Genomic DNA, 25,537 nt, shown 5'->3' on the forward strand with positions numbered 1-25,537 from the left:
CACACAAGGGTAGGTGTGACATCCACACACAAAGAGACACAGAAACAAGGAGCGAGACACGGATACTCGTAGCTTGAAGACAAAAAGACTATGACTTTAGTTCTCACTGTAACAGTTCAAAAGCTTCCCTGCTTCCCTGGCTCCTACACTAGGCAGGGGGCCAACAATTCCTCTTTCCCAGGCCACAGATGGTGCCGCCACCCTTAGATCACTGCGCTGTGTTCTTATTGTATTTTTATACTTCTGTTTATTTCATTATGTTCTAGGGAGCATATTTCTCTCACTCTTTGACATTTATACCCCTTAGATATTTCTTGATAATTTTTACATCTTCCTTACATTACATTCCTTAATTTTCCTAGAAGTATGTTCTGAACTACTTCAGGCTGGGTTCATTGCTTTGTCTAAAAAGTATTTCTTCCTGCCAGCCTTAGTTTTACTAAGGCCTGGTGTGATATTATATGAGATAGTAGGGTGAGTATTCTTGATAGTATGTGAACCTCCAAGAATCTATAGTCAGGATTTAAATACATTTTAAACAAATGTGGTATAAAATATTTTGAGATAGAGATTATTTCTTGACTAGATTTCAAAATACTAAAGCAAAGGGGTAGAGCCATTTAATACTTTCAATGACATATATATGTATTATTATATGTGTATACATGGGTTTGTATATACAATGTATATGTTTGTATACATGTGTATATATACATATATCTATCTGTATCTATCATCTACCTATCTATCCATCTATCTAATCTGTCTATCGTCTAAAGTATTGTCACAAAATAAAGCTTTATTTGGGAATAGGTCATTGTGTTTCTTCTGGGCATTTTCTTCTCAAAGAGAAGACACCATTTCAGTCACACAAATATTTCTAGCTGATACGTGTCATAACTAAGCATGTACACAAGTTGTCAATTTCATATATTTATGTAGATCTTTTCATTTAACTCCCCTGTGGGAGTTAAAATAAGAAAAGATTCAAAATCCCCAATAGGAAAAAGGTCTAGATCCCACGTTTTCCTCAAAGTGTGTTCCATAGACCTCATTCATCATTTCATTGTTAAACTGTATACTGAACCCCGAGCAATCTCAAAGGGAAAGGGAGGTAGGAATTGTCATTTTTTAATGAGATCCCTGGATATTTTTTATGTACATTCATGTTGGAGAAGCACTATCTAGAGAACTGAATTTTATTGATTTTCTTACAGGGATTAATCTGAAAGATATGTTCAAATACAAAGGGAGGGTCATGAGGGGGAGGTATCCCACCTGTGAATTTTGTACAATGTCATGGTCCTGAATCTTTCTTTCTATTCAGTTTTATTTCTTTCCTTTTGTTTCTAATGCTGAACCATTTTAGTCTTTTTATGTACCTGTTCTCTTATGAGTTTTCTCACTGCTCTTCTGCTTAAAAACAAATGTCTATAATAATTAAACTGCCTGCAGAAGCAAATTTCTACTCCATTTCAACAAAGTAATGTTGAAAATCATTCATTCTCAGTGACAAGTTGTTTAGATGAATCACAAAGGATAAATGAATCCTAATTACAAGCAATTAAAACATTAGATACTATTTCTTAACATGAACCAGAAGAGTTGAGTTTACTACTAAATAAATACAGATGCATTCATATTCAAAGGAAAAAAAATTTGGGAATGGTAACTTAGAAAACACATATTGGGGTGATTATTCTCTTATAAGAGGGATTTATTTATCCAAATAATTCACCACAGGGTGCCAACATTGCAGCCTTTCTTAGTGTATTTCAAATTTAGAAACATTGATTCATGTGCAAATTTCTGAAACACATATCTTGCCTAAAGTCAAATGCATATTTTTTATTGCTTTAAATTTTAATATAGCTGCTTCTAGCTTTCCATATTAAAATAAAAATTCTGAGATATTCAAGAAATGGCCGTTTATCTAAATGTGAAATATTTTACAAAATCAAATGTGATTTCTATATATTTTAAAAAAGTGTTTTCGTTGTAAAAATACTAGAAAATAAATGCAAAAGCTTTCATATTTATATAAGTAAATATTTTTTTCTTCAAAGGCAATCTTGACTGCCAATAGCAAAATATTAGTATTGGATATGTTATCTTTGATAAATATTATTATTCTGGACTATCTTACAAAAACTAGCTTGATTTGAGGCATTTCAATAGCTTAAAGGAAGAACGAAAATGCAGGCAACGAGAAATCAATAAAACATGGAGCCTCTTATCCCATATTGATTCTTGTAATCCAGCAACCATTAAATACTTGAGAGATAAGCCCCTTTTAAGATGGCGTGTTTATATTTTGAAGATCAAATACCTTAATTTTGCTCCTGGGTTTCCCAAAACACAATTCATACACAAGATAGAACGTAAGCTTTCAGTGGCCGTATTTCCTACCTCAGGTGTTCTTAAACTGAGCACCTTAAACGTATATTGTGAGTCACTCAAGCAATTATTTCTTGTAATGCTGGTGCATATAACCACATTTAAACAGTACTACCAATTATGAAATAAAGCTAGAACATTGAAGTTGGTAAATAATAGAATTAGAAAAAATATTTTAATATTGATATAATTTAAAAGTATTATTTCAACCAGCATATCACTTTTACCTTTCCATGAAAGTTTTTGGTGTTTTAAATGGATCAAGTATTCGAAATGCTAACTTGTCCCAAACCTGTCAACTCTCTCCTTAATAAGTATTATTACAATGGAAATAAAGAGCTGCTATGGCATTTTGCTTTTAAATTTTTCTGCACTTTTTTTCTGATGCTACAAATTCAGACCTGATATTTTGCCAAAAGAGAAAGTGTTTTTAAAATTCTCATTAGCTGGTAATCAATTTCAAATCTATAATGACTAAATATTAAACATATTGTTAATTACATTCAGAATCTTCACTCTTTTAAAGACTCCAAGAAAATACCTACTTTTTCTCCTGCAATTTGTCTTATGTCAATTAATGTAGTTTTCTAAATGTTGGGTTTAGTGTATTTTAACAATAATTTTTAATACGTATTGTGTCCTTAAAATATGCCAGGTACTGTTCTAAGAGCTACACATGTATTACTGCCTTTAATCTCATAAACAATGCTATGCTATGAGCTTTTATATTTTTTTATTTTTTATTTTTTTAAGTAGTCTCCACACCCAGAGTGGAGCCCAACACAGGGCTGTTTCCAAACCAATCAAGTAGTATTAATACCTATTCTAGCAAATACATTTTAGAGTTATAGACTTCTAGGTTTGGAAATGTCTTTGAAATTAATCCAGAGGGAATATTAAAATACTAAAATTGCCTCGTTAGAAAGGGTATCAGCCTATAGCACTATAGATGGGTGCTGGGAGCCCTGCTATGCTAAAAATTAACCCTTTAGTTTCTTAACTATGGTATGCTAAGAGGACCTAAGGAATGGTTATAGCCAAAGCAGCTTAGGTGCTAGAGTAGAGAGACTAGAAGAGTTCTGGACATTAGTCATTTAAACGGTACAGAGCATTTCACTATTTCATTGGCCTATATGGCCGTATATTCCCCTTAGCTATTGTTTTCCTTTTAAGTCAAGTTGATTAATTTTTTCACACCTTATTTCACACATCATTCAGTTTAATAATATATACTACTAGGAAATTGTTCCTCTTAACTGTTTTTGCTTATTTTGGTTAAACTCTAGAATCTTTGTCCTTCCAAATCTGTTGGTTTGTTTTTAAAATGTTTGTGTTTTTTTTCCTTTTAAAGGAAAATATTTACTTTTATTTCAATTTTAACCTCAATGACATCTAAATAAAATGTTGGTTAGAGGGTTACAAAAGGCTTTATAGTTATAATAATGGTGGGCTTGGTGGTTTGTGGTTTGTATAAAAGGTACCTCTGCTACATCAGGTACCTCCACACCCAATGTTTTTCCTTTTCTCCACTTGTCTTTTATTGTCTTTTATTGAAGGAGCTAACTAGATAGAAAGATAGGAAACCCAAGATCTAGACTGAGCTCTTGCTTTTAACTAGCTTTGGGGCCTGGGCAAAATCAGTTAATGCTCTTTTTGTTTTTTGAGGAGTTGTGAAATGAGAGAGTTTGATAGTCAGTAAGTAAGGTCCTTTCCAGCTATAGCATCCTATGAATCTAGGTGTATAATCACTGGATTCATAGGTGTTGTTTATAATATCTAATGTAAGCTTATCATTAATTTGTATCAGGCAAGAGGGAGCACAGGAGAGTGAATGGTGAGAGGAATCAATCCATGCGGAATGTAATGCATGGGGTAGAAAGAGAGTGGAACAGCTTCACTGAGGACAAGAGATATTTAGCAAGGAGAGACATGTTTGAGACTGGAAACTGTCAAGAAGTCTCTTCAGGGGAAGACACACAGTTAGTCTCGATCTTTTAGGACTTTAACAGTAGAGGTCTTGTCTTTACTGACTTATTTCCCCGTGAGACCCACTTAGAAAATAAGATCTTAAAAAAATTACTGGCTCAGTTTATTTATCTCACTTATGGAGATAAAATGTAGTAATGTCCAGGAATTAAGGTATTTTCACAGTCAGGTCTGGCTGAGCAGTATAGAACTATCTCGGGTTCATATCTTAAAGACAACAGTTCAGGCCAAAACATACAATAGTACTCCTTTTTTTCAACGTGCAAAAAACCTTACACGTTATATTAGAGGAGATTCCCTATTCTTATCATCCTTCTTTCCTCCTCTCTGAGGTGAGTTGATTATAACTAGAACTTCAAGGAATCAACTCTGTAAGACAAAGCACACAAGATGTGAGTGCAAGGTCATTTTTGTGCAACAGTGAGAAAACTCATAATGGAAAAAGGTGTATTCTGGATTTTGTCTCCTCACGTATTTACTTTTGTGTGTGTGTGACAGCTTTTAAGTTCTACAGCCTTAGCAAATTTTGATTATACAATACCATGTTACCAACTATGCTAACTACGTTATGCATTTTAGACCTTATCTATTTTATAACTGAACATTTTTACCCTTTTTACACTAAACCTCTTCCTATTTCATCCACTCCCCAGACCCTAGCAAGCATTTTTTCTACTATTTCTATGAATATGACTTTCATTTTCTTATTTTTAACTTTTTTAGATTCCACATATAAGTGATACAATACAGTATTTGTCTTTTTCTGTCTGGCTTACTTCACTTAGCATAATGTCTTCCAGGTCCATCCGTGTTACTAAAGATGAAAGAATTTTAAGTCTGAATAATATTCCATTATGTATATATACACCACATTTTCTTTATCCATTCATTTGCCAATGGACACTTAGATTGTTTCCATACCTTGGCTGTTGTGAACAATGCTGCTGTGAACATGGGGGTACAGATATCTCTTCGAGATAATGATTCCATTGCCTTTGGATATATAGCCAGAAGTGAGATAGCTAAATCATAATCATATGGTAGTTCAATTTTTAACTTCTTGAGGAACCTCCATACTGTTTTCCACACCAGTTTACATCCCTAGCAAAAGTGTACAAGGGTGTCCTTACTCCATGTTCTCATCGGCATTTGTTATTTCTTGTCTTTTGATAAAAGACATTCTAACAGAGGTGAGATGGTATCTCATTATGGTTTTGATTTGCAGTTCCCTAATGATTAGTGATGTTGAGCACCTTTCATGTATCATTTGGTCATATGTAGGTCTTCTTTAGAAAAAAAAAAAAGAATGTCAGTTTAGGTTTTGAATTTTTTTTTTTTTAAAGATTTTATTTATTTATTTGACAGAGATAGAGACGGCCAGCGAGAGAGGGAACACAAGCAGGGGGAGTGGGAGAGGAAGAAGCAGGCTCATAGCGGAGGAGCCTGATGTGGGGCTCGATCCCATCACACCGGGATCACGCCCTGAGCCGAAGGCAGACGCTTAACCGCTGTGCCACCCAGGCGCCCCAGGTTTTGAATTTTTTTAATTGGGTTGTTTGAGAGTTTTGTTTTGTTTTGTTTTGCTATAGAGTTGTATGAATTTCTTATATATTTTAAATATTAATCTCTTATTGGATATGTGGTTTGCAAATGTTTTCTCCCATTCCATAGATTGCCTTTTCTTTTTATTGATAGTTTCTGTGATGTGTAGAAGTTTTTCGGTTTAATGTAGTCCCCTTATTTATTTTTACTTTTTTTGCCTTTGCTTTTGTTATCAAATCCAAAAACTTATTGCCAAGACCAATGTCAAGGAGTTCAATTACTACGTTTTCTTCTAGAGTTTTATGACTTCATGTCTTACATTCAAGTCTTTAATACATTTTGAAATTATTTTTGTGTATGATATAAGATAGGGGTCTAGTTTCATTCTTTTGCTTGTGGTTGTCCAGTTTCCCCAGCACCATTTAATAAAGAGACTATCCTTTCCCTATTATATATTCCTGGCTCCTTTGTTAAAAAGTAATTGACCATATATGCTTAGGTTTATTTCCGGGGTCTCTATTCTGTTCTCTTGATCTATGTGTCTGCTTCTTATACCAATACCATACTGATTTGATTACTATAGCTTTGTAATATAGTTTATAATCAGGAAGTGTGATGCCTCCAGCTTTGTTGTTCTTCTCAGGATTTCTTGGGCTATGTGAGGTCTTTTGTGGTTTCATAAAATTTTAGCATTGTGGGTTTTTTTTCTGTGGAGAACACCATTGGAATTTTGAGAAGGATTGTTTTGCATCCATAGATCACTTTGAAAAGTATAGACATTTTAACAATATTAATTCTTTCAATTTATGGACATTGACTGTCTTTCCATCTCTTTATGTCCTCTTCAGTTTCTTTCATCAATGTCTTACAGCTTTCAGTGTTCAGATCTTTTGCTTCTTAGTTAAATTTATTACTAACCTTTTTGATGTTATTGTAAATGCGATTGTTTTCTTAATTTTTCTTTCTGATATTTCATTTTTATAAACATAACTGATTTTTGATATTGATCTTTTTTTCCTGCAACTTTACTGAAATTGTTTATTAGTTCTGACAGTATTTAGGTGGAGTCTTTAGGACTTTCTACATATAATATCATATCACCCACAAATAGAAGTGATTTTCTTCCTTTCCAATTTGGACATATTTTATTTCTTTTTCTTGCCTAATTGCTTTGAATAGGACTTCTAGTGCTATGTTGAATAAAAGTGGTGAGAATGGGCATCCTTGTCTTGTTCCTGTTCATGGAGGAAAAGCTTTCAACATTTCGCCATTGGATATGATGCTAACTGTGGACTTATTATATATGGCCTTTATTATGTTGAGATACATTTCCTGTATACACAGTTTGTTGAGAGTTTTTATCATGAAAAGATGTAGTGTTTTGTCAAATGCTTTTTCTATACCTATTGAGAGGATCATATGATTTTTAGCCTTCATTTTTTAATGTGACATGTCACATTAATTAATTTGTTAGTGTGGAACCATCTTTGCATCCAACTTCATCATGACATATGATCCTTTTAATGTATTGATGAATCTGGTTTGCTAATATTTTGTTGAATATTTTTGCATCTATGTTCGTTGGGGATATTGGCCTGTGATTTTCTTTTCTTGTGGTGTGCTCATCAGGCTTTGCTATCAGGTAATGCTGCCTCATAAAATGAGTTTGGAAGCATTCCATCCTCTTCAATTTTGGGGAAGACTTTAAGAAAGATTGATATTAGTTTTTCTTAAAATGTTTGGCAGAATTTGGAAGAGATGTATTTTGGAAAGCAATGGAATGAAGAGATAAAATCTGGAAAGAATAAGGAGGGTCTTATGGTTCACTCTGGGGCATTTCGTCTACAATAATAAGAAAGAAACAGAATTTTTATTTAAGTAGTGAAACAATGAAAGTGGTGTTTAATGAACACTAATCTGAACTGCATTTTTTTTAAAAAATATTTGAAATGACTTGTTTCCATTTTGAATAAAAAAATCCTTTTTTTTTTTTGCTCATGAATTTCTAAAACATCAAAATGAGTGTTAAACTATATTTAGTTTTCATCTGTCTTGTTATAGCTATTTTAAAATTCACAGTACAAGTTTTTTGTATACGCTCTTGAGTTCCTGTTCCCTTGGAATGCTTGCAATTTTAGTCTTAGAAGGAGTTGAATGTGTGTACATTTTAGCTGATGATGATTAAATCTTTTTCTTTTTGGGTTTGCCACTATTATTATCTACAACTTCAAAAACCTATAGCATACAAAATGGCTTGGGAGACAGTCTAGAGTCTAGATGACTGTGGGAGCAGCTCTGAGGTTACTGCAATAATTCAGCCATGTGATAGTGATGGCCACAGACAAGGCCAATAATAGAGAGTTCTGGGAGAGCGTGACAGGAATAAAATTGGAGAAGCAGCAGAAAGTTATAACTCTGAAAGCAAAACCTTTATGGGAGGTAAAATTGGTCTTGGGGTGGACCTGGTGGGCATCCCTATTATCCTGAGAACAGGGTAAGAAATCACTTATAGACTATCTATCTTTGTATGAATATAAGAGTAGTTAGGATATATTAATTCTCATCATGTTAATTCTTAGCAAAATAAGTTTAACTTTAAATACATGTTTAATAGAAAACTTTAAAATATTCATAAAATTTTAGATGTGCTGGAGTCTTAAATTTTTCTTTTTGATGATATTCAATTTATTTGCAAACAGAAAATAGAGAAGAGTTATAGACTCCCTTTCCATCATCTGATTTCTTCTCATGAAACTATTTCCATCTGATAAGAACATAATGCAGACTTCTGTGTAAAGTATTCTTCGCCCTATGATTTGGAGTGACTTCACCTCTTTGTGATTTTCTCTTTAAGATTCAGGTAGGGCCCAGTTTATCAGTGTGTGCTTAAACCCTTTAAATGACTTCCTGTTGATTGTAGGGTTAAGACAAAAATCCCCAGGCTAGAGGAGTGGCATACTCATCCTCATCTCCCACTACTCCCTGTTCTCTTTGCCAGACTCACTGACCTCCAGGTTCCCTCTAATTGTAGGGCCTTTCTGGATGGAATCTTCTTTCCACTGTACTTTTCCACCCCCTTTCTCTTTGCTTGCTTAGTACTGAGCTGTCCTTCAATCCTCAGGCTACATTACACTTTTTCAATGAAGATGTCCTTAGGCTCAGCTAAGTTGCCTTGTATAACCTCTCATAACACTAAGACTTTTTTTTTTTTCCTAACACAATTTGTAAGTATATGTTTCTGTGTGTGATTTTTGCTTAGTGTCTCTTTCTCTGACAAAATTAATTTTTATGAGGGCTAGGGTCTTGCCTGTGTTGCTCACCCGGTATCCTGGTGACCTAACATAACACATATTTGGAAAAGCTGGACAACTAAATACTGGCAGCCATACCAAGGAGTTTGGACTATTGATGCTGTCCCAATCTCAAGCTTAGCTGAGAGAGCTCTGGGATCTGGTGGCACTTGTGTCCTCACCACACCCAGGTACACCTCTTTCTGGATAATGTGTGGAAAGCCAGGTCAATGGAGAGTATGTCTTCACAGAGTACTACAGGATTTATGCAATATACAGCCACATTGCTCCAGATAAGAAGGGAGCATTATTCTGACTTAATGATATAAAATACTGCATGTGCATTTTTTTTAAAAAAATCAAACAAATGTAGTGTTAAAAAAATAATAAGCTTGTGCAAATTTGGTGATGCTCAGATTAAGAGTTAGCCTATTTTACTTACTTTTTATCTACTTAAAAAAAAATTCCCCAGATCCTATCACTTTTGTTCTAGAGAGGATTGCTTTTGACTTCAAAGTATTGTAATAAAAGTAATTTTGTGAAAAAACAACTTGTTTTTCTTATAAATATGAATGAGCTTTTCTCAATGTACTGGATCCAAGATCTCTTCCTTTTTTCCTGACCTTAACATCAATTTTCTTTTTCCCAAAAGTCATGTTTTAAGCTATGTTCTGCCTCTGAGGAACTGAGAGAGTGTGTTTTTTTGTTCATGTAGGTGTTTTCTTCTAACACAAAAATAAACACAGAGCATGTCTGCTGCTTTTATACCGTTGGAATCTGGTCCTTTCTATAGCATATGTACATTTGAACCACTAGCCTAAACAGGCAGCTCTCCTAAGAAATATTGTGCCACCAAAATTTGCAAAGATACGGATTCTTTAAATTATGAGTTCTCCCAAAGTTTGTTTCCAATGTCTCATCGCAGCAATTTGCATTATTTTTTTTTCTTATAATGCATATTTATGACATTGCACAAGAATGCTGTCTTTTAATTGAAAAATTTTATTTTCAGCTATAATTTCTTTACATATTAATAAATCAATGATTTAAGAAGTGTGATAATCTTTAGTTAATAAATATAGTAATATCAAATTAATGAGTATTATTCCAAATCTGTTGCTTTCACTCATTTCTATATTCTCGAGTTGTATATCGTAGTTATATAAAATTCACTAAATTTCAATAGGTAAAATTTACCACCTTTGCGGTGACACCAACTGTGGTGATATCTGGTTTCTTTAAGTCATTGTATTTTAATGTTTATCAATTTTGAAAAAATCAAATACGGTAACATACTGCTATTTTTATTTGTAATGTACTGAATTCCAGCATTGTCTTCCATACAGAGCAGACAAAATTAGATTTTTACACCCTTGATTCTAGTTTTATAAAGACTAAGAACATTCCTGAAAAGATTTAAACAGCTTCCAATTGCCCCAGAACAAGTGGCAACATCCTTATATTTCCCCATTCTATGGAAATAGCCTTAGGAATTCCATTGAGTCAGCTTACCTCAAAGTCTGGTGGGGGAAGAATAGAGCAAGGTCATTAGCCAGGGCTGTCCATGTATCACAGTGGAACTCACAGGAGCCTGGAGCTCTAAGTAATCCTGAAATTTTCAAAGACTTGCTCTCTTAAGAAGGACACCTTTCACATGGCCAGCTTTCTAAGTCAGGAGCTAATAATACCCTCAACCTGCTTGCCTTTTGCAGATATGTGTGACACAAAGTACAGATAATTTCTGCTGAATTGAACCCGTAATGAAGGAATTTATAATCAGTTCTAATGTATTTGAGACCTAAAGTATATTAGCCCTTCATCAAAGAGAATGATAAAAAGCAGCATTAATATGGGTGGATAGTAATTATTTCAGGGCCTCATAATTATTCTCCAGTTAACTACAGAGAAATGCTGATATTTTTATTCCTTTTTTATTCCTTTTTTAAAAAATAAAAGGCACTGTGGTCAGACCCTAAAATGTAAGACTGCATCATAAGTCCTTTGTAAAGGCTAACACTTTGAACTATGCTTCTATTAATGGCATGGAAACTATTTTGGATTTAAATGAGTTCAAAGTTCATGGTTAGGAGTTCCCTTTACCTTCATGGTTAGGAATTCCCTTTACCTTCCTAGTCCTGTTGTTTCACCACTGAATCTATTTATTGCCTATAGGAGATATAAAATATAGTAATTACTCTCACTCCCTTTCAAAATGACATGAGGTCCACTTTCCTATTAACTCTAATGAGAGTTATGTGTGCATTCCTCAAGGAGGACAGATCCCATAGTTTCAAGGTAAAATAAATCACTTCTCTGGGTTTTAGAGGACTCATTCACTTGATATTTTGGTGCTTTAAGATACCCATTTAAACTGCTGGTATTGAAAATGCACTGTTTGTAGTTTAAAAGAAGCGTAAGCTGTGGTTGGAATGTTGTTAATGATTGCTGTGTATTTTTGTTGAAGGGTAAGTGTTTTTTCCTTTGGGAAAATTATGTTGATCAATTTACAGGAAATATGTGGTCTCTAAAGTGTGGTTGTCTAATTTTCATAAGAAAATTAATGACAATCACCTCTTACGATATTCTCTTTCAGTTAAAAAAAACTTTAACATCAGTTATTATATCAAATTATGGCAGCTTAGAATAAACTAAAAATGAGCCAGAGTTGCTGATATTCTAGAAAGAAGGAAGCTCAAGCCAACAGGCTATTTTCCTTCCAGCCTGGGAATAAGGAATCTTGAGATCATGTAGGGATCCGTTTCTGTAATCTGCAAGCATATGTTTACTGTATTTGAGGCTTCCTTAGAGAAACTGATGTTGAGTTTTTCAATTTGCAATGCCGGACCCTCTCAGATATTTGTTTCCTGTGCTTTTAAGGAATATGAGTTAAAGGAAATCTGGGTTTTTGTTTTCTTTTTATAACCATTTTTGCCAAAAACTATTATCAGCCCTCTTTTTCCCGGGGAACCTTAAAAAAAATCAGACGTATAAACAATTCTTGATGTTAAGAAAGCCCAGTTATGCTGGAATTATGAAAATACTGCTGGAACCCATACTGTGGGAACAATTTAGTATCATACAATAATAGATTTTAGTTAGCATTCAGTAAGAGAACTTCTTTAGTCGGGAGAATTTGACTTAAACTTTTTCTAAGATAATGATGTCCCCATCTATTTATGATGCTGAATGTCTATATCTGTTTTTAACTTTTCAGATTTACTACAGTAAAAGATGTTCCATATAGTGCATGTATGTAAGCATTATCCCACATCAGTTAAGAGGCATGCAGCTTCCTGAGTAGGGAAGGTGATAATAAATACTGCGGCAAAAAAGGTGGTTCAACCATTCTATCCATGAAAAGTCATCTCATTGCATGCAGTATCATTTCCATGGCTTCCCTACTTATGCATACCCACAGTCAAATAGCAGCTGAGAACCATGTCCCACGCGCAAACAGGTGGCAGATCATGTTTTCATAAAAATGCTCTTACTATCACATCTTATGCAGACCTAAGAACCAGCAATTCTCTCTATCTATCTCTCTCTCTTTTTTTAAGGTTTATTAATTTATTTGTGGGGGGTTGAGAGGGCAGGGAGAGGGAGAGAGTGTCTTAAGCCGACTCCAGGCTGAGCAGCAGAGCCCGGGGTGGGGCTGAGCCAAAACCCAGAGTTGGTTGCTTAACCAACAGCACCACCCAGGAGCCCCAAGAACCAGCAATTCTGTGTGTGTGCAAATACGTAAAACTACTGGCTAGGTGACTGTAGAACGCAAATGATTTCCTGAAGAAGTCCTATAAATTGCCTCAGGTATCCTAGGACAGAAAAGAAACACTTTATCTGAATTGTTCAAAAGAGGCCCAAACAAAGTGATGAGAGTGACTTAATTGTGACAGGTTTTACATGTGTCTCCAAATGTTAGTGAACTGAGAATTCAGGAAAAAAAAATTGAACTCACGCTAGTGGTTTCTTAATAGTGCCAAGAATTAAGCAAAATAAATAATCTAACTAAAATTGGAAAGTAGTTAGTGGTTTGGGCAACAATAAATAATGACCACTGCACTTAATCTGTGTTGCCTATTAGTAAATCAAAGTATAATTTCTCTATAGCATCCTTGGAAGTAGAAATGCAAGAAATCATATTTGTTGAAGTCTTTTCATTTACTGCTTAAGGTAGTTAAAGAAAAATAAAAAGCTTGAAAACATAATTTTCTAAGCCCAATATTTTGCATGATGTTTTAAAACTAGAAATATTTCCAATATAGTTTTGGATACAGCAATTTTTGAATTTAAATAGAAACGATCTCTGTTTTTCAGAAATGTAGCAACATTGTTGCATGGACATCCAAAAACATTGAGAGTATTTTTTGCACTAAGCAGGGTCTATTAAAGAAATGTACATTTCTGTGAACTTGCAACTGAGTGTCAATTAACATAGACTTGTTTTCATCTAGGTTTTCTCTTAATGGAATGATTGCTTACAAGAGTGACTGACTATAAAAGTATATCACTCAATTTTTTATGTACAGCTCCTCTGTCTATATTTGGAATGACCTTGAAACTATGACCTTACAACTGAGTAGTCAATGGGTCCCTTCAGTTGCATAATTAATTTCTCCATTTCCAATCTTTTGATCTTTGCCAGTTACTACTATTTTTCAAGGCTGTTTCTCTGAGCTGATGAAACATAACTGGATTATATCTCTTTTTTTTCCCTTCCATTTTCTGGGATGGTGTTTTCATTCTTTGAGGGTTCTGATAATAGGTATAGTTTGAATTACAAACATAATGCACAGTAATCGCTGAAAAGACTCAGAAGTCTTTCTCGAAATGTTTAACAATCCTTCCCTATGAAGTGTGCTTAGAGTTAATGCCTGCTTCTTTTCTATTTATATTATTGAAATCAATACATGACTTTCAGTCTTTTTTTCCCCTTCCTTTTTCTATGACTGTTATTTTATGCATGACAAAATTCTCTTGCTTACTGCTGTGTTTGGCTGTCTTTTAACTTGAGTGTCCTGTGTTTGTAATGATTGCTTTTTGCATGAGGATTATGAAATGTCATACAAATTAAATGGTTGTGGAAACGAAAAGAAATGTGGGGCTTCACTTGCTTTTTTGTGTGCTGAATATGTCAATTATGTGACACTTAAAATTACTTTCAAATGGCCTTTGACTTCCCCTTTGGTGTGCTTCTTTATTCTAGCAAATTAGTATTGTTAAGTATAATAAAACATTTATTAAACATTCACAGTGTTTTAACACAATTATTATCCTAAAACATGATTCCCTTATAAATAACTATACTAGACATGATATTGCAAGAGGGCATAATTCTGTTATATTACTAAATTGCTTATGAAATGTAAGCCCTGACTCTGTAACTAACTTAATAACCAAACACTGACTTCTATTGATGGTACCTTTGCTCTACAGAGTGATGAGATTATCTCTTTATACTTTTGTGCAGGTTGCAAATGTCTTAAATCCACAGCTAATATTTGATTAAAACACATGGGGAATTATTTGTTTAATGACAAGTAATTTTAAAAAGTCACAGTTTTGAAAAATGTATGATATAAAAATGTGTAAAATCCAAGTGTTAATTCTCTTACAAAAAATTAGGAGAAAAAAACACCCTAAAAATGTTCATATCTTTGTTTTCCCTAATGTTATTATATTGTCCCAAATTAAGGATGAGTTTGGCCTACTTTCTTTATTGTTGTCACCAATTCAAATTAGAAAAGACACTGAATAAATTAAGTTCTTTCAGCTAAAACTGTTTACTTTTTTGTATGCAGTGGATATTTAAAAAAAAATCATTTCCTTTGCTTATGACTCGAGTTTCAAACCATAATGTATTTTTTTATGCTGGATATATTCACAAACCAAATCTTCTATAAGATATTTTGGGGAGAGGGATTCTTTTTTTCTTAAACAAAATAGATAATCAGCTTTGACTTAACCACTTCCCCGCTCTTTTTGGAAATACCCTTGAGAATTTTAGTATTTACATTTATTTTTTTCCCCTCAGTCTTGTTTATTCTTGAATTGTCTTTTTTTTTTTCCCTCCATTTCTCCGTTCTCAATCCTAGGTCCCCTTACAAAGAAACAGACAGATGATTTAGGTGATAATGACGGTGCTGAAGATGAAGGTATTTTTTTTCCACCAAATCTATTTGCATGACAAGGGCCTCAATCACTTTTTCCACCCCTTTCTATTTTTTTACTTCTTGTCTTTTTTTGAAGAGTTGTTTTTAATTCCCGTTTTTGATGTGTTTTGTCTTCTTGCTTGTTGTTACACATAAATACACATTTTTAATTTTTTTAAAAAAATGAATGTTAAGTTTTACATTTTGATGCCAACCATTAAAATGTTTTAGAAAGAGGGGCATTTTTTTGTTGTTGTTTTCTTGAACTGACTTTTGATGTTTCATCCCATGTTTTGACTGAAATTTGTCCATATTCTTTGAACTAACAATCTCCTCCCCTGTAGTCTCTCTGTTCCCATTTTGCATGTTTTCTAATCTATGTAAATATTTTACCCAATATCAAAATGTGTTTCATTTTTATCTTTGATATTTGTTTAAAAAGAGCCCCATACCCAATAAAATGAAGGACAACTAAAAGCTGATATAAAGTGTTTCTTGAGCAATATAATTTATATGACAAAAAAACTGTTTTCTATTTATTTGCTTAAATATTACATAAATCAATTTAAGTGTATAGATAAGAAAGGTGTGCCACCCATTTAGATAACTGTAGTAAACACTGTGCAATCACTTAAGGACTCTGGGCACATTTGATGGATATCCTTTCTATTCAAAGACACATAATTTCTAGACTGGTGAATGGAAGTGTTGTCATTTTCAAAGTATTGCCAACTATAAGCAATAAAATATTTCCTACTTCGCTAATATCAAAACTGTTTTCTCTTTCTACCTTTCTTATGACACACAATTCTGATAGACTCTGTACATGTAAGTACTTCTGATTGATTTGACATTTCTCATTCCATTGTGTACCTTTACCTGGTGTTTGGTGGAGTATCCAGAGGGGCCCATTGGTTCTTTCAGTTCACCTTGATTTCAATTAGGACTTTTTTTTTTTTTTTTAATGCTACCCTAGTTATGATTCTTCGAGAAGTAACTAATGTTATCCCAGGTTTAAAAGTAAATCCCAGAGCCCTAGAAATTAAATCTCATAAAGATATCAATAATGTAGTATGAATGGTTTTCCGAAATAATCTACAAACAGTTCAGCACAAATGCTGGTTACATGAGTTACAACTATGAATGAATGAATACATCCTTACTAAACAACTTGAATTATTTTCATAGAGATATTTAGTTAATAAACTACTTCACAGTAGAAAATTAAATTATAGAAGTGAAGTATTGAAAGCTTAAAAATTAAGTGTTTTAATATTTTATAACATTTAAGAATTATTTTGAATGAGTGAAATTTATGACCTCTGATTAAAAATACGTTTACCATGAACCCCAGCAGTGAATTGAAGATTAAACACAAAGCAGTCATTAATATTTGAAATAAATCATTATAACTGTCCAAGAGTTATCATTTCTAATGCTAAGAGCTAAAAATAAACTTATAATATCAAAGTGCAAATTGTTTTTTAAAAACATTGTTGGAAATCAGAATTTTTCAAACATTCAAGACATTTGTTAACTTGGTTCTCACAGCTCTAAGAAGTCTGCTTCCACAGAAGCTGAGCCCTCTGAAAATCCTAAATTCCTAGACATTTATTATCTAAATAACACTTTGTATAAAGGACTTCTTAGTGCGTAGCTTTGTAAACTGTAAATTTTCTGAAAGTACTTACAAGGTTAGTATACATAATTTTCCTATTTAAAAAAATACTTTGATTGCTGATTTAATGTACTTCTTTTCTTTTGATAAATCGCATCAAGACATTTACATGTTTACAAAAGATACCTCTGAGCCACCATAATGAGCTAAGCTCTGTAAATGTGAATCTATTTTACAGACCTCTTTCAAAGCACATTTAACATTTTTAAATAGCCATTAAAAATGTGCTAAACCCCTGTTTAAATTGGCAGGTAGTATTCGGGTTAAGTACTAAGCCAGTCAGTCACCAGACTTATCAAATCAATAAATATTTTTAAATGCTCAGAAGTGCAGAATGTAAGAGTAATCAATTCAAGTTGAGTCTATTCCTCTGTGCTGTTGTTTTGGATAATTGTTTAGACAGCAAAGACAAGAAAGATAAATTCAGATATTTTTCAGGATTAAAAAAACCTTGGAAGAAAAGTCTGACCATCTTCTATTCAATTCCTTTTACAATTATTTTGTAGACATGAGCGTGAATAAAAACCAAGGCCAATTTTTATATTTAATTTGTTCCAAATTATGAATCAACATTACTAGACATAAAACAACAAATATAAACTACTTGATAAATTACTCCTTTTACTTTAGTCAAAGTCAAGTTACTTATTCTCCTTTATTCAGTGATAACCGAAATCCTTTACTTGATTTCCAGGTCCCTCTCTCAGCTACTGTATTCAGAGGCTACCAGAGGCATTGACTGGGGTGTGATCCTCATTCACTTAAACTAACCCAAGGCTTCTCAGTGGAGCACTATTCATTACTTCCAATTCTCCTTTTTGTCTTTACCATTAGTTATTCTTTTGCCATCTTTAGGCCAAACACAATTGTATCACTTTTCATTTGTGTTTTATAATAACCAAAAAAACTACATATTTCATAGGCTATTTCCATAGGTTCAAAAATACTAATCTGAAGTCACAAAAATGGGTCAAAGCAACACCTTAGATTTCTACCAATTTATTCTGGGGATTCAAGAGATATTTAAATTTTTTTAATTGTGCTAAGAATACCTTAATATTAATATTTCAATGTGCAGATGCAATTTTATATTCTAAATAGAGCCTTTTAAAACTGCTCATATAGATTTTTATATATATTTTTAACCAAAAATTATATTTAGCCAACACTTCTATATTCTTTTGCTGGTTTGGAATGAGGTTGGTACCTGAGGTTGATAGAATTAGTAAAGGGGGACACAAAAATATCTTGAAATTCCTTGAAATATATCAGAGAAAAATTTAATTGAGGCAATACCCCACAATTTAAAAACTGCTAAATGGTCAAACCTCTGAATTATGGGCAAATAAGAATTTAATGAGTTTTTTTTAAGAAAAGGAAACCAGTAAGCATATTTAAGGAGTTATGTCACAAATCATTATTCATTAGGACCATTAAAGGGATTGTGATTTCCAAACCCTGGTTGTCAGGCACAAATAAATCCCCATTAATTGCTCTAGATGTATTGATACTTGCTACACTGGCTTAAAATTTTGGTTTATCAGAAAGATAAAATAGTTACTAAAATTTGACATGGAGATATCTACTCAGATTCCAAGTCTATTATGTTTTTAACTTGAAAACTTACTTTCTTTCCCTAAAAAATTTAGAAGGAAAATAATCATCAGTGTAGTATTTCCCCCTTACCATCCATTCTTTTCAGGGACCTAGATGCTTGGCAAAGCCTAAAAAAATGCGCATAACAGAAAATACAAACATGCTTTATGAACATTTGCATTTTTACTGTAGCTGAACTAGTGTTTTAGTCTCTGAGAGTGGTTTTGGTTTTAGTAAAGTCAGTTGCAGCTGCTTAGGCAAAGTCAGAAATGTTTGGTGAAATCCACCTTATTTAGAGAGAAACATATGAGACAAGATTTAGAGGGATGACTTGGCTCTAACAAATTCATCATAAATTACTAAAGTACATCTAAAACTTTTGCACCAAAGACATAATGGTTCCCTAAAATTTTATTAAAATGATAGCATTAGCAGATGGTATTTAATAATAGGCTATCTGATATATTAGTTTATAAAGATTGTTTTTTAAAAATCAAAATAAATATAGACAAAATTTAAACTATTTGTATTTATTATTATATTATTATATTTAAACTATTTACTATTTATATTTATATCAAAAGACCTGTATACTATGAAGAAAATAAAGTCAAGACAGACCTCTGTGATAAAACACTATCATAGAACTCCAGTTATCCTGTAATAGAAATTTGGCATCTTTCCAAACATTATTAGCAATTTCAAGGGTTGTAATATGCAAGAATTTTACTTATTTTGATAATTAGTACCCCATATAGCATTAGCTTCAGGATTATTTCAAGTAAAAAGAAATATTGTTCAGAACACAGGATTAGACTTGTATATAACTTTCTAGAGAAGAACCACTTGGTATATTAAGTTCTTAGACAAGGCTGAAATCTTTGAGAAATTTGAAAGGACAAATTGGAAATCAGAATCAGCCCAAACTATCAGTAATTCTTTCAAGTCTAATTTTCAAGGAAAAGTAAAGAGATACCACTCAAAATAGCTCCTAGGATGTATTGTCATATTTTCAGTGTTTCCTGACAATGTCCACTTCATTCTGTTATTAGGTATAAAATGTGGCAAGTCTTCTCAATGTGTGCCTGTATTGTTTTCCAGGTGAACAGAATGGTTCTACCAAGATTTCATTACTGTTCACAGTTGGTGCTTTGTAATTCTATGTAATTTTAATTAAAGAAGAATTCTGAAACAGCCTCCCTCTGTGCTACCTACAAGCATACAATTAGCAGAGTACAGTGTCTGCTGTGAACAGTCAGTTAATGATTTCAGTTTAATAATTTATTATTGCTTCTTCGGTGCCAGCCATACTAGAAAAATAAGCTAAACTGTACATAGCAAACAGGCATTTAAAAATGGAAGATAGTTAAAAATTTCAATAGGATTGTTTTCTCTGTGTAAGCCTAACATCTCCGCAAGCCCCCAGATCTTTACAAATGAGTGAATACCATTTTCCCTCCTAAGGATTTAAGGAGAAAATAAATTTAGCTTTTCCTTCTAAATGTAGTTGTATCTAATGGATAGTTTTGATGTCAGAGTATCCTCCTCTCACCACTTAAAAATGAGACACTCTTCTCAAGTACACCGTTGAAGAGGAGGGAGGGGATTATGGTAAATTTATATACTGGTAATAAGTTAAATGTAAAATAGTCTTTCAAAAAAGTCTCTAAATTCTGCAGTGAGCTGTTTCCCCAACTTGAAAATCTGGACAAATGAGTTGAGCTGCAATTCCTGATCCTAAAAGGATTTTTAATTTAAGAAAATCACTTTATTATTACAGTAGAAAAATTGAAGCATTTATATTAGTCACCCTTTCACAGGAAATGTAAAGCAGCATCTAAATAATCACCAGATTTTTCAATGAGTTTGTACTATATTAGTCCATTCTGAAAGCTGAAACCTCAATTGTAAAGATGTAGGAGATTTAAGTTTGATAAAAAATGTTGAAAGCAAAGGAACAAAACTATACCTTTTTTTTTAAATGATGTTTTTTAATATTGGCATTAACGAGAAGAAAATACACTTGATCCAATTTAGTTTCAGTTGTGGGTAGAAGACATAATGGGCTATTACAGAATAGTAATATTTGATGTATGTATGTATTCATAAACATATACATACATATATGATATTTCAGTATTCAGTAGTTAAAACCATGTTTGCCAATATAAAGTTAAGCACCTGTATCTCTAGGAATTAGGGCATTTTTAATACCAATTAAAATAATCTTTTGATTCCCTTATGTATTATCTCTAGATCCTTATTGAAAACTACAAAATTTGGGGAAAGTATCTTAGAAAAGCAAACACAGTTGATTAAAACTCAGAACTGTAGAAATCACTTTAACATCATCCTAAAATTGGGCACTTCACAACTGGACTTAGCTGTATTCTATTTTATGTCTACATGACAAAATCATAGAGCCAAAATGGGACTAGGAAGAGTACAATAGCTACACAAAGAGAAGAAAAATATAATTTAGTTAGTTTTCTTCTTCCAGAGGGTAGAGTTGGTGGAGTGAGCAGATAACCCCGACTTAACGAAAAAATATCATTTAAGTGACAGTACCCTACGTATAACAACAACAAAAGTACGGACTTTACTGCCTAACCATTCATCTGCCAGTTGGTACTTGAGTAGTGAAATGAAACTTCTTGCAACCTAAAACACAGTATTGTAATTATATTCACAAATTAGAGCATAAATTATTCAATATAATTATGATGCATTCAATAAAATCTTTATAGTAAGAAAGAAATGAAGAAACAGAGTGTTTTATTCACAATAGCAGTGATAACATTGTCCTTAGCATATGGCTCATAAATTCCATATGAAGTCTATGACATTTAAAAAAAAACATAGTTCTCTAAGACCCACTATCATTCTTTCTTTTTGTTCTACTGCCACTTTCGAAAACAATCGAAAAGCACTAAAATTCACACCCATTTTCAATTTGTCCAAGTTTTGTTGTTCAGTTTATAATTTTAAACAAAATTTTAGCTAGGAAACAGTGAATATCTATTGCTCTTTTCACAATAGCTCGTAATATGAGTTGCTGAAGAAACACTTTAACAAAACAGCAATTTAAAGAACTATATTAAAATCATGCTCTTTTGTCCCTAAAATGGAAAATGTATTCTCTGCTTCATTATGTGTGTTTTTTGAGGATAAGGACAATTGCCAACCGTTTGTTTTTCAGATATTCGGGACAGTGGGGGTCCCAAACCAGTGATGGTGTATATCCATGGTGGCTCATATATGGAAGGGACTGGAAATTTATATGATGGGAGTGTCTTGGCAAGTTATGGCAATGTGATCGTCATCACAGTCAACTATCGACTTGGGGTACTTGGTAAGAAGTCTCTTCTTTCTTTTTCACCATTAATCCATGAAGTATGTGATAGTTTCGTTTTGATTTGTTTTGTTTTGCTTTGCTTTGTTTCATTCATTGTTCTATGCTTGTTGACGTTCTTTGAACCAAAATTTTAGATATTTTCAATGAATTCTATAAGTGTGTTCATAAATTACTTGATGGAAGACAGCTAGGGTTGATTTTAAAATTTGAAAGTAAAAGGTAGTGAAATTATTCACATTGTTGAGTAATGGTTCTCCTGGTTTCACTTTATAGCACTGTGAAAGGCAACAATGCCAGGGCCTTTCTAAAGAAGAATTAGTCCCTGGACAAATTTTTCCTTCCACTCTTTTTTTACAATGCCATAAAATTGCCTGAAATTTGACATGAGTTTAGAAACAAGTTCATAAGTCTTTTTGAGAACACGCGTGTGGACTGGCTTTGGGGAATGATTGTCATTGTGGTATAGGTTTGGGTTTTCAAAAAATTTGTCAGATACTGATTAGAAATATTTGTCTAACTGTATTTACATTGAGTTATTTGATTTGGAAAACGTGTTGATTTTATACAGTGATAAAGAGTTCAAGTCAATAATGTATACACATGTAAAACAAAATCAAACTGGAGATCCTTGGTTTTGAAGAAAATTATAGGGAAATATTATTTGCAAAATAACTGATCAAGTACTCTGAAATAGGGATATTGTTTTATGTAATAACCCATTATTAAAAGATAAACTTGATATTTTACCTGTATAGTTTATTTTTATAGTATCCTCACAATTTTGGGAGTAAAATTACTTTATCATTTACTAAAACACCTTTATTATGGTATTTTACTTAAAGAGTATTTGCTAAAAGAGTACAATTTATCACAAAAGATTTCATCTTTTTAATCTTAATTGTTCCCAAAGTCTTATCACATACTATACACTTTTTAAAGGCATACAATTTGTGCTGTTATTTGCAACAAAAAGGCTCCTCACACTTTCATTCTCTAAAAGATTTTGAAAAAGGAATTTAAGTTATGTTTTCCTTTATAAGAATTGTTCGTATCATATATTTTGGTCATTGAGAATCAGTTTTTTTTCCTCTTCAGTGTTAGTTACTTCTATGTAATTATAAGCCTATGTTCATGTCAATCTCAAAATATATTAAAAAAAATAACTTTTGTCAATCAGGTTTATATGTCTTGGGGAAGGAGATATTTTAGCAAAGCAAAGCAAAATCTTGATATTTTTCTACTTTGTTATTTTGAATTTGAAGTATGATGGACAATAGATAGACCATGGCAAATGTAGTGTAAAATATTTCTGTAACATTTTTCAAGTACACATTAGTTCCACATAGTGTCTAATCAAGCATTGCTTCAGATGTTCTTATAATTTTAGTGAGCAGCAATGAATGTTTCCCACCAATGAAAACTGTATATTGGAAAGGTGTATAAAGAGATGTTCATAATCATCTTCTTAGTTTTAAATATCAGTGTTGTCATTTGGTTTTTATGCAAGACTCTAATGTGAGAATTTTCAATATTTTAATACACTTAATTTTAATTATAGTATTATTTATAGCTCAGTCGCTTTTATTATTATTCTCATATTTTTCTGAATTTTCAAGTTAAAAATCCTGAAGCAGTGACCAGTTTGCCAATTGAAAATTTAAAATTAAATGCCACATTCTGACAGCAGTGTTTTCAAGGACTTGACCTTCCACTTAATCATGTGTATTTATTTTATTTAAAAAAAAAATCTTTTAGCCACATCTTATGTTGCCTTACTCTGTTATTAGTTGCACTCACATAAAGTAAGATTCCATAAAGTGAACTGTTAACATTAATAAAGCTTTGCCCAATATTTTTTATGTATAACTGACAAGTACCTGACTTTGATCCAACTTGAATCCTACATTTATGTTCATATCATATCTCTAAATACCAGGCTCTGAATGATTGAATTGGAGGACAATAGACTAACTAACTAAAAAATGAAGAAATCAGTCGATTGCTTGGTCTGTATAATGGCAAGCGGAGTTGGTGTTGATGGTGGATGATTTTCTCAGTGATAGCTAAATATTTGTTCTGCTCCACTGCGGTTTAGGATTTAACTTTTAGTTGGCTCCTTTGTTGCTCTTGAACACATCATATACTGATAATCGGCATTAAGAATCAGGTGTCCTTTCTAGACCTATCAGTATGATAAAGTACAAAACTCTGTTAGTGAACATTTTTAGGTGCATCTTGGAGCACTAGCTCAGGAACAGGTGTATGTATCCTGGTCACTTTGTTCCTAAAATGTGTACTGGGCCTTGTGAAAATATATTTAAATGAATTAATTCATGAGAAATAAATTATTGAAACATTTGTTTCAGCACACTTTGCGTGTGTGGTATACCACAACCAGATCCACAGCTCATTTGACAACAATAAGCATCTATAGCAATAAAGACTATAGGATTTTCGTTGCTGTTAATAATTTGTCTAACAGTAACAAGGTAAGCCAAGTTTTCTTGGGTATGGGATCCAAAAGTATTGCTGTTTTCATTTGGGAGTGTTGGAAATAAGTAGAAAATAAGATCTGGTCCCACATCAGAGGAAATCCTGAGCTGTGTTTTGATTTGGATGCTTTGGTGTAAAGGATATGAATTTGGGGGTTCAATGTACAGTTTGGCTAATTACAAGACTCTTGCTCTCTGAAGATTGGCAGAAAAAAATCAAGATGTCTGAAACAGGTAATGTAATTAGTGTTGATTTGCATTTGCCGTCCCAGAGGAGAAATATTACAGGTTTTATTTGTTTGTTTGTTTGTTTTAGCAATAAGTAAAAATGTGATAATGTTTTAGTAATAAAATTCATACAGCTATCTAGAGGCAAGATTCCAATTCAAAGCATTTCATGTTGAAAAAAAGATTTTGTTCACTGCAAAGTAGAAGTGGCATAGAAGAAAAACTATCTCCTGTTATAGCATTGCTCTGATGAACCTAGGAATGGGTGGGAGTTAGTTTGTCAACTGAGACCTTTTGTGGTTTCCTTTGGAGTGGTAACAGAGACTATCACTCTTATAGTATTAAAAATGCTATTAGAGATCATAAGAAAAGCTGCTAATAAGGTTGAAAAAAAGGGAAGGGGTACAGGGCTCTGCCTGCTAATCTCACTTCCCCTGTTTTGTCTGAGAGGTCTCTGTATCTCATTTAGTCTCACCCATCCAGCGAACAGACTTTCTTTCACTCTGGTTGTATACATTCTTTTTCCTCAGCCAGTTTTAACTCTTCATCCTCTGTGATTTAGCACATCGTTGCATAGTTCTTTAAAATACATTTAAAATTACTTGTTAACAGAATTATTTTTAATATAACAGTACATAGTTAATAAAACTATTATAATGGAAACTTAGGGAGAAATGTTTTGATTATATGTCCTTAAAGGAGGGAAATAATGTTGAATATTATGATTGTAAGTGGAGTAAATGTATGTGCTTATGGACAATAACTGGAAGGAAGTAAATAAATTGCTCACTATTAGGATGGGATATTGTGCAATTAACACTTTG

At 32.8% G+C, this 25,537-nt stretch overlaps 1 protein-coding gene across 1 annotated transcript in view; it reads left to right on the forward strand.

The window, feature by feature from the left end:
* The window catches only part of LOC113245643 (neuroligin-1), a 220,343-nt gene extending 198,069 nt beyond the window's left edge, over nt 1-22,274 (forward strand). The window contains exons 3-5 of the mRNA XM_057306552.1: nt 15,308-15,367; nt 21,838-21,990; nt 22,267-22,274. Of these exons, the coding sequence (XP_057162535.1) occupies nt 15,308-15,367; nt 21,838-21,990; nt 22,267-22,274 (221 nt within the window). The remainder of the gene's footprint in view (nt 1-15,307; nt 15,368-21,837; nt 21,991-22,266) is intronic.
* Nucleotides 22,275-25,537: the final 3,263 nt, after the last annotated feature.

Source organism: Ursus arctos, unplaced genomic scaffold, assembly GCF_023065955.2.
Source record: "Ursus arctos isolate Adak ecotype North America unplaced genomic scaffold, UrsArc2.0 scaffold_4, whole genome shotgun sequence".
Taxonomy (NCBI): domain Eukaryota; kingdom Metazoa; phylum Chordata; class Mammalia; order Carnivora; family Ursidae; genus Ursus; species Ursus arctos.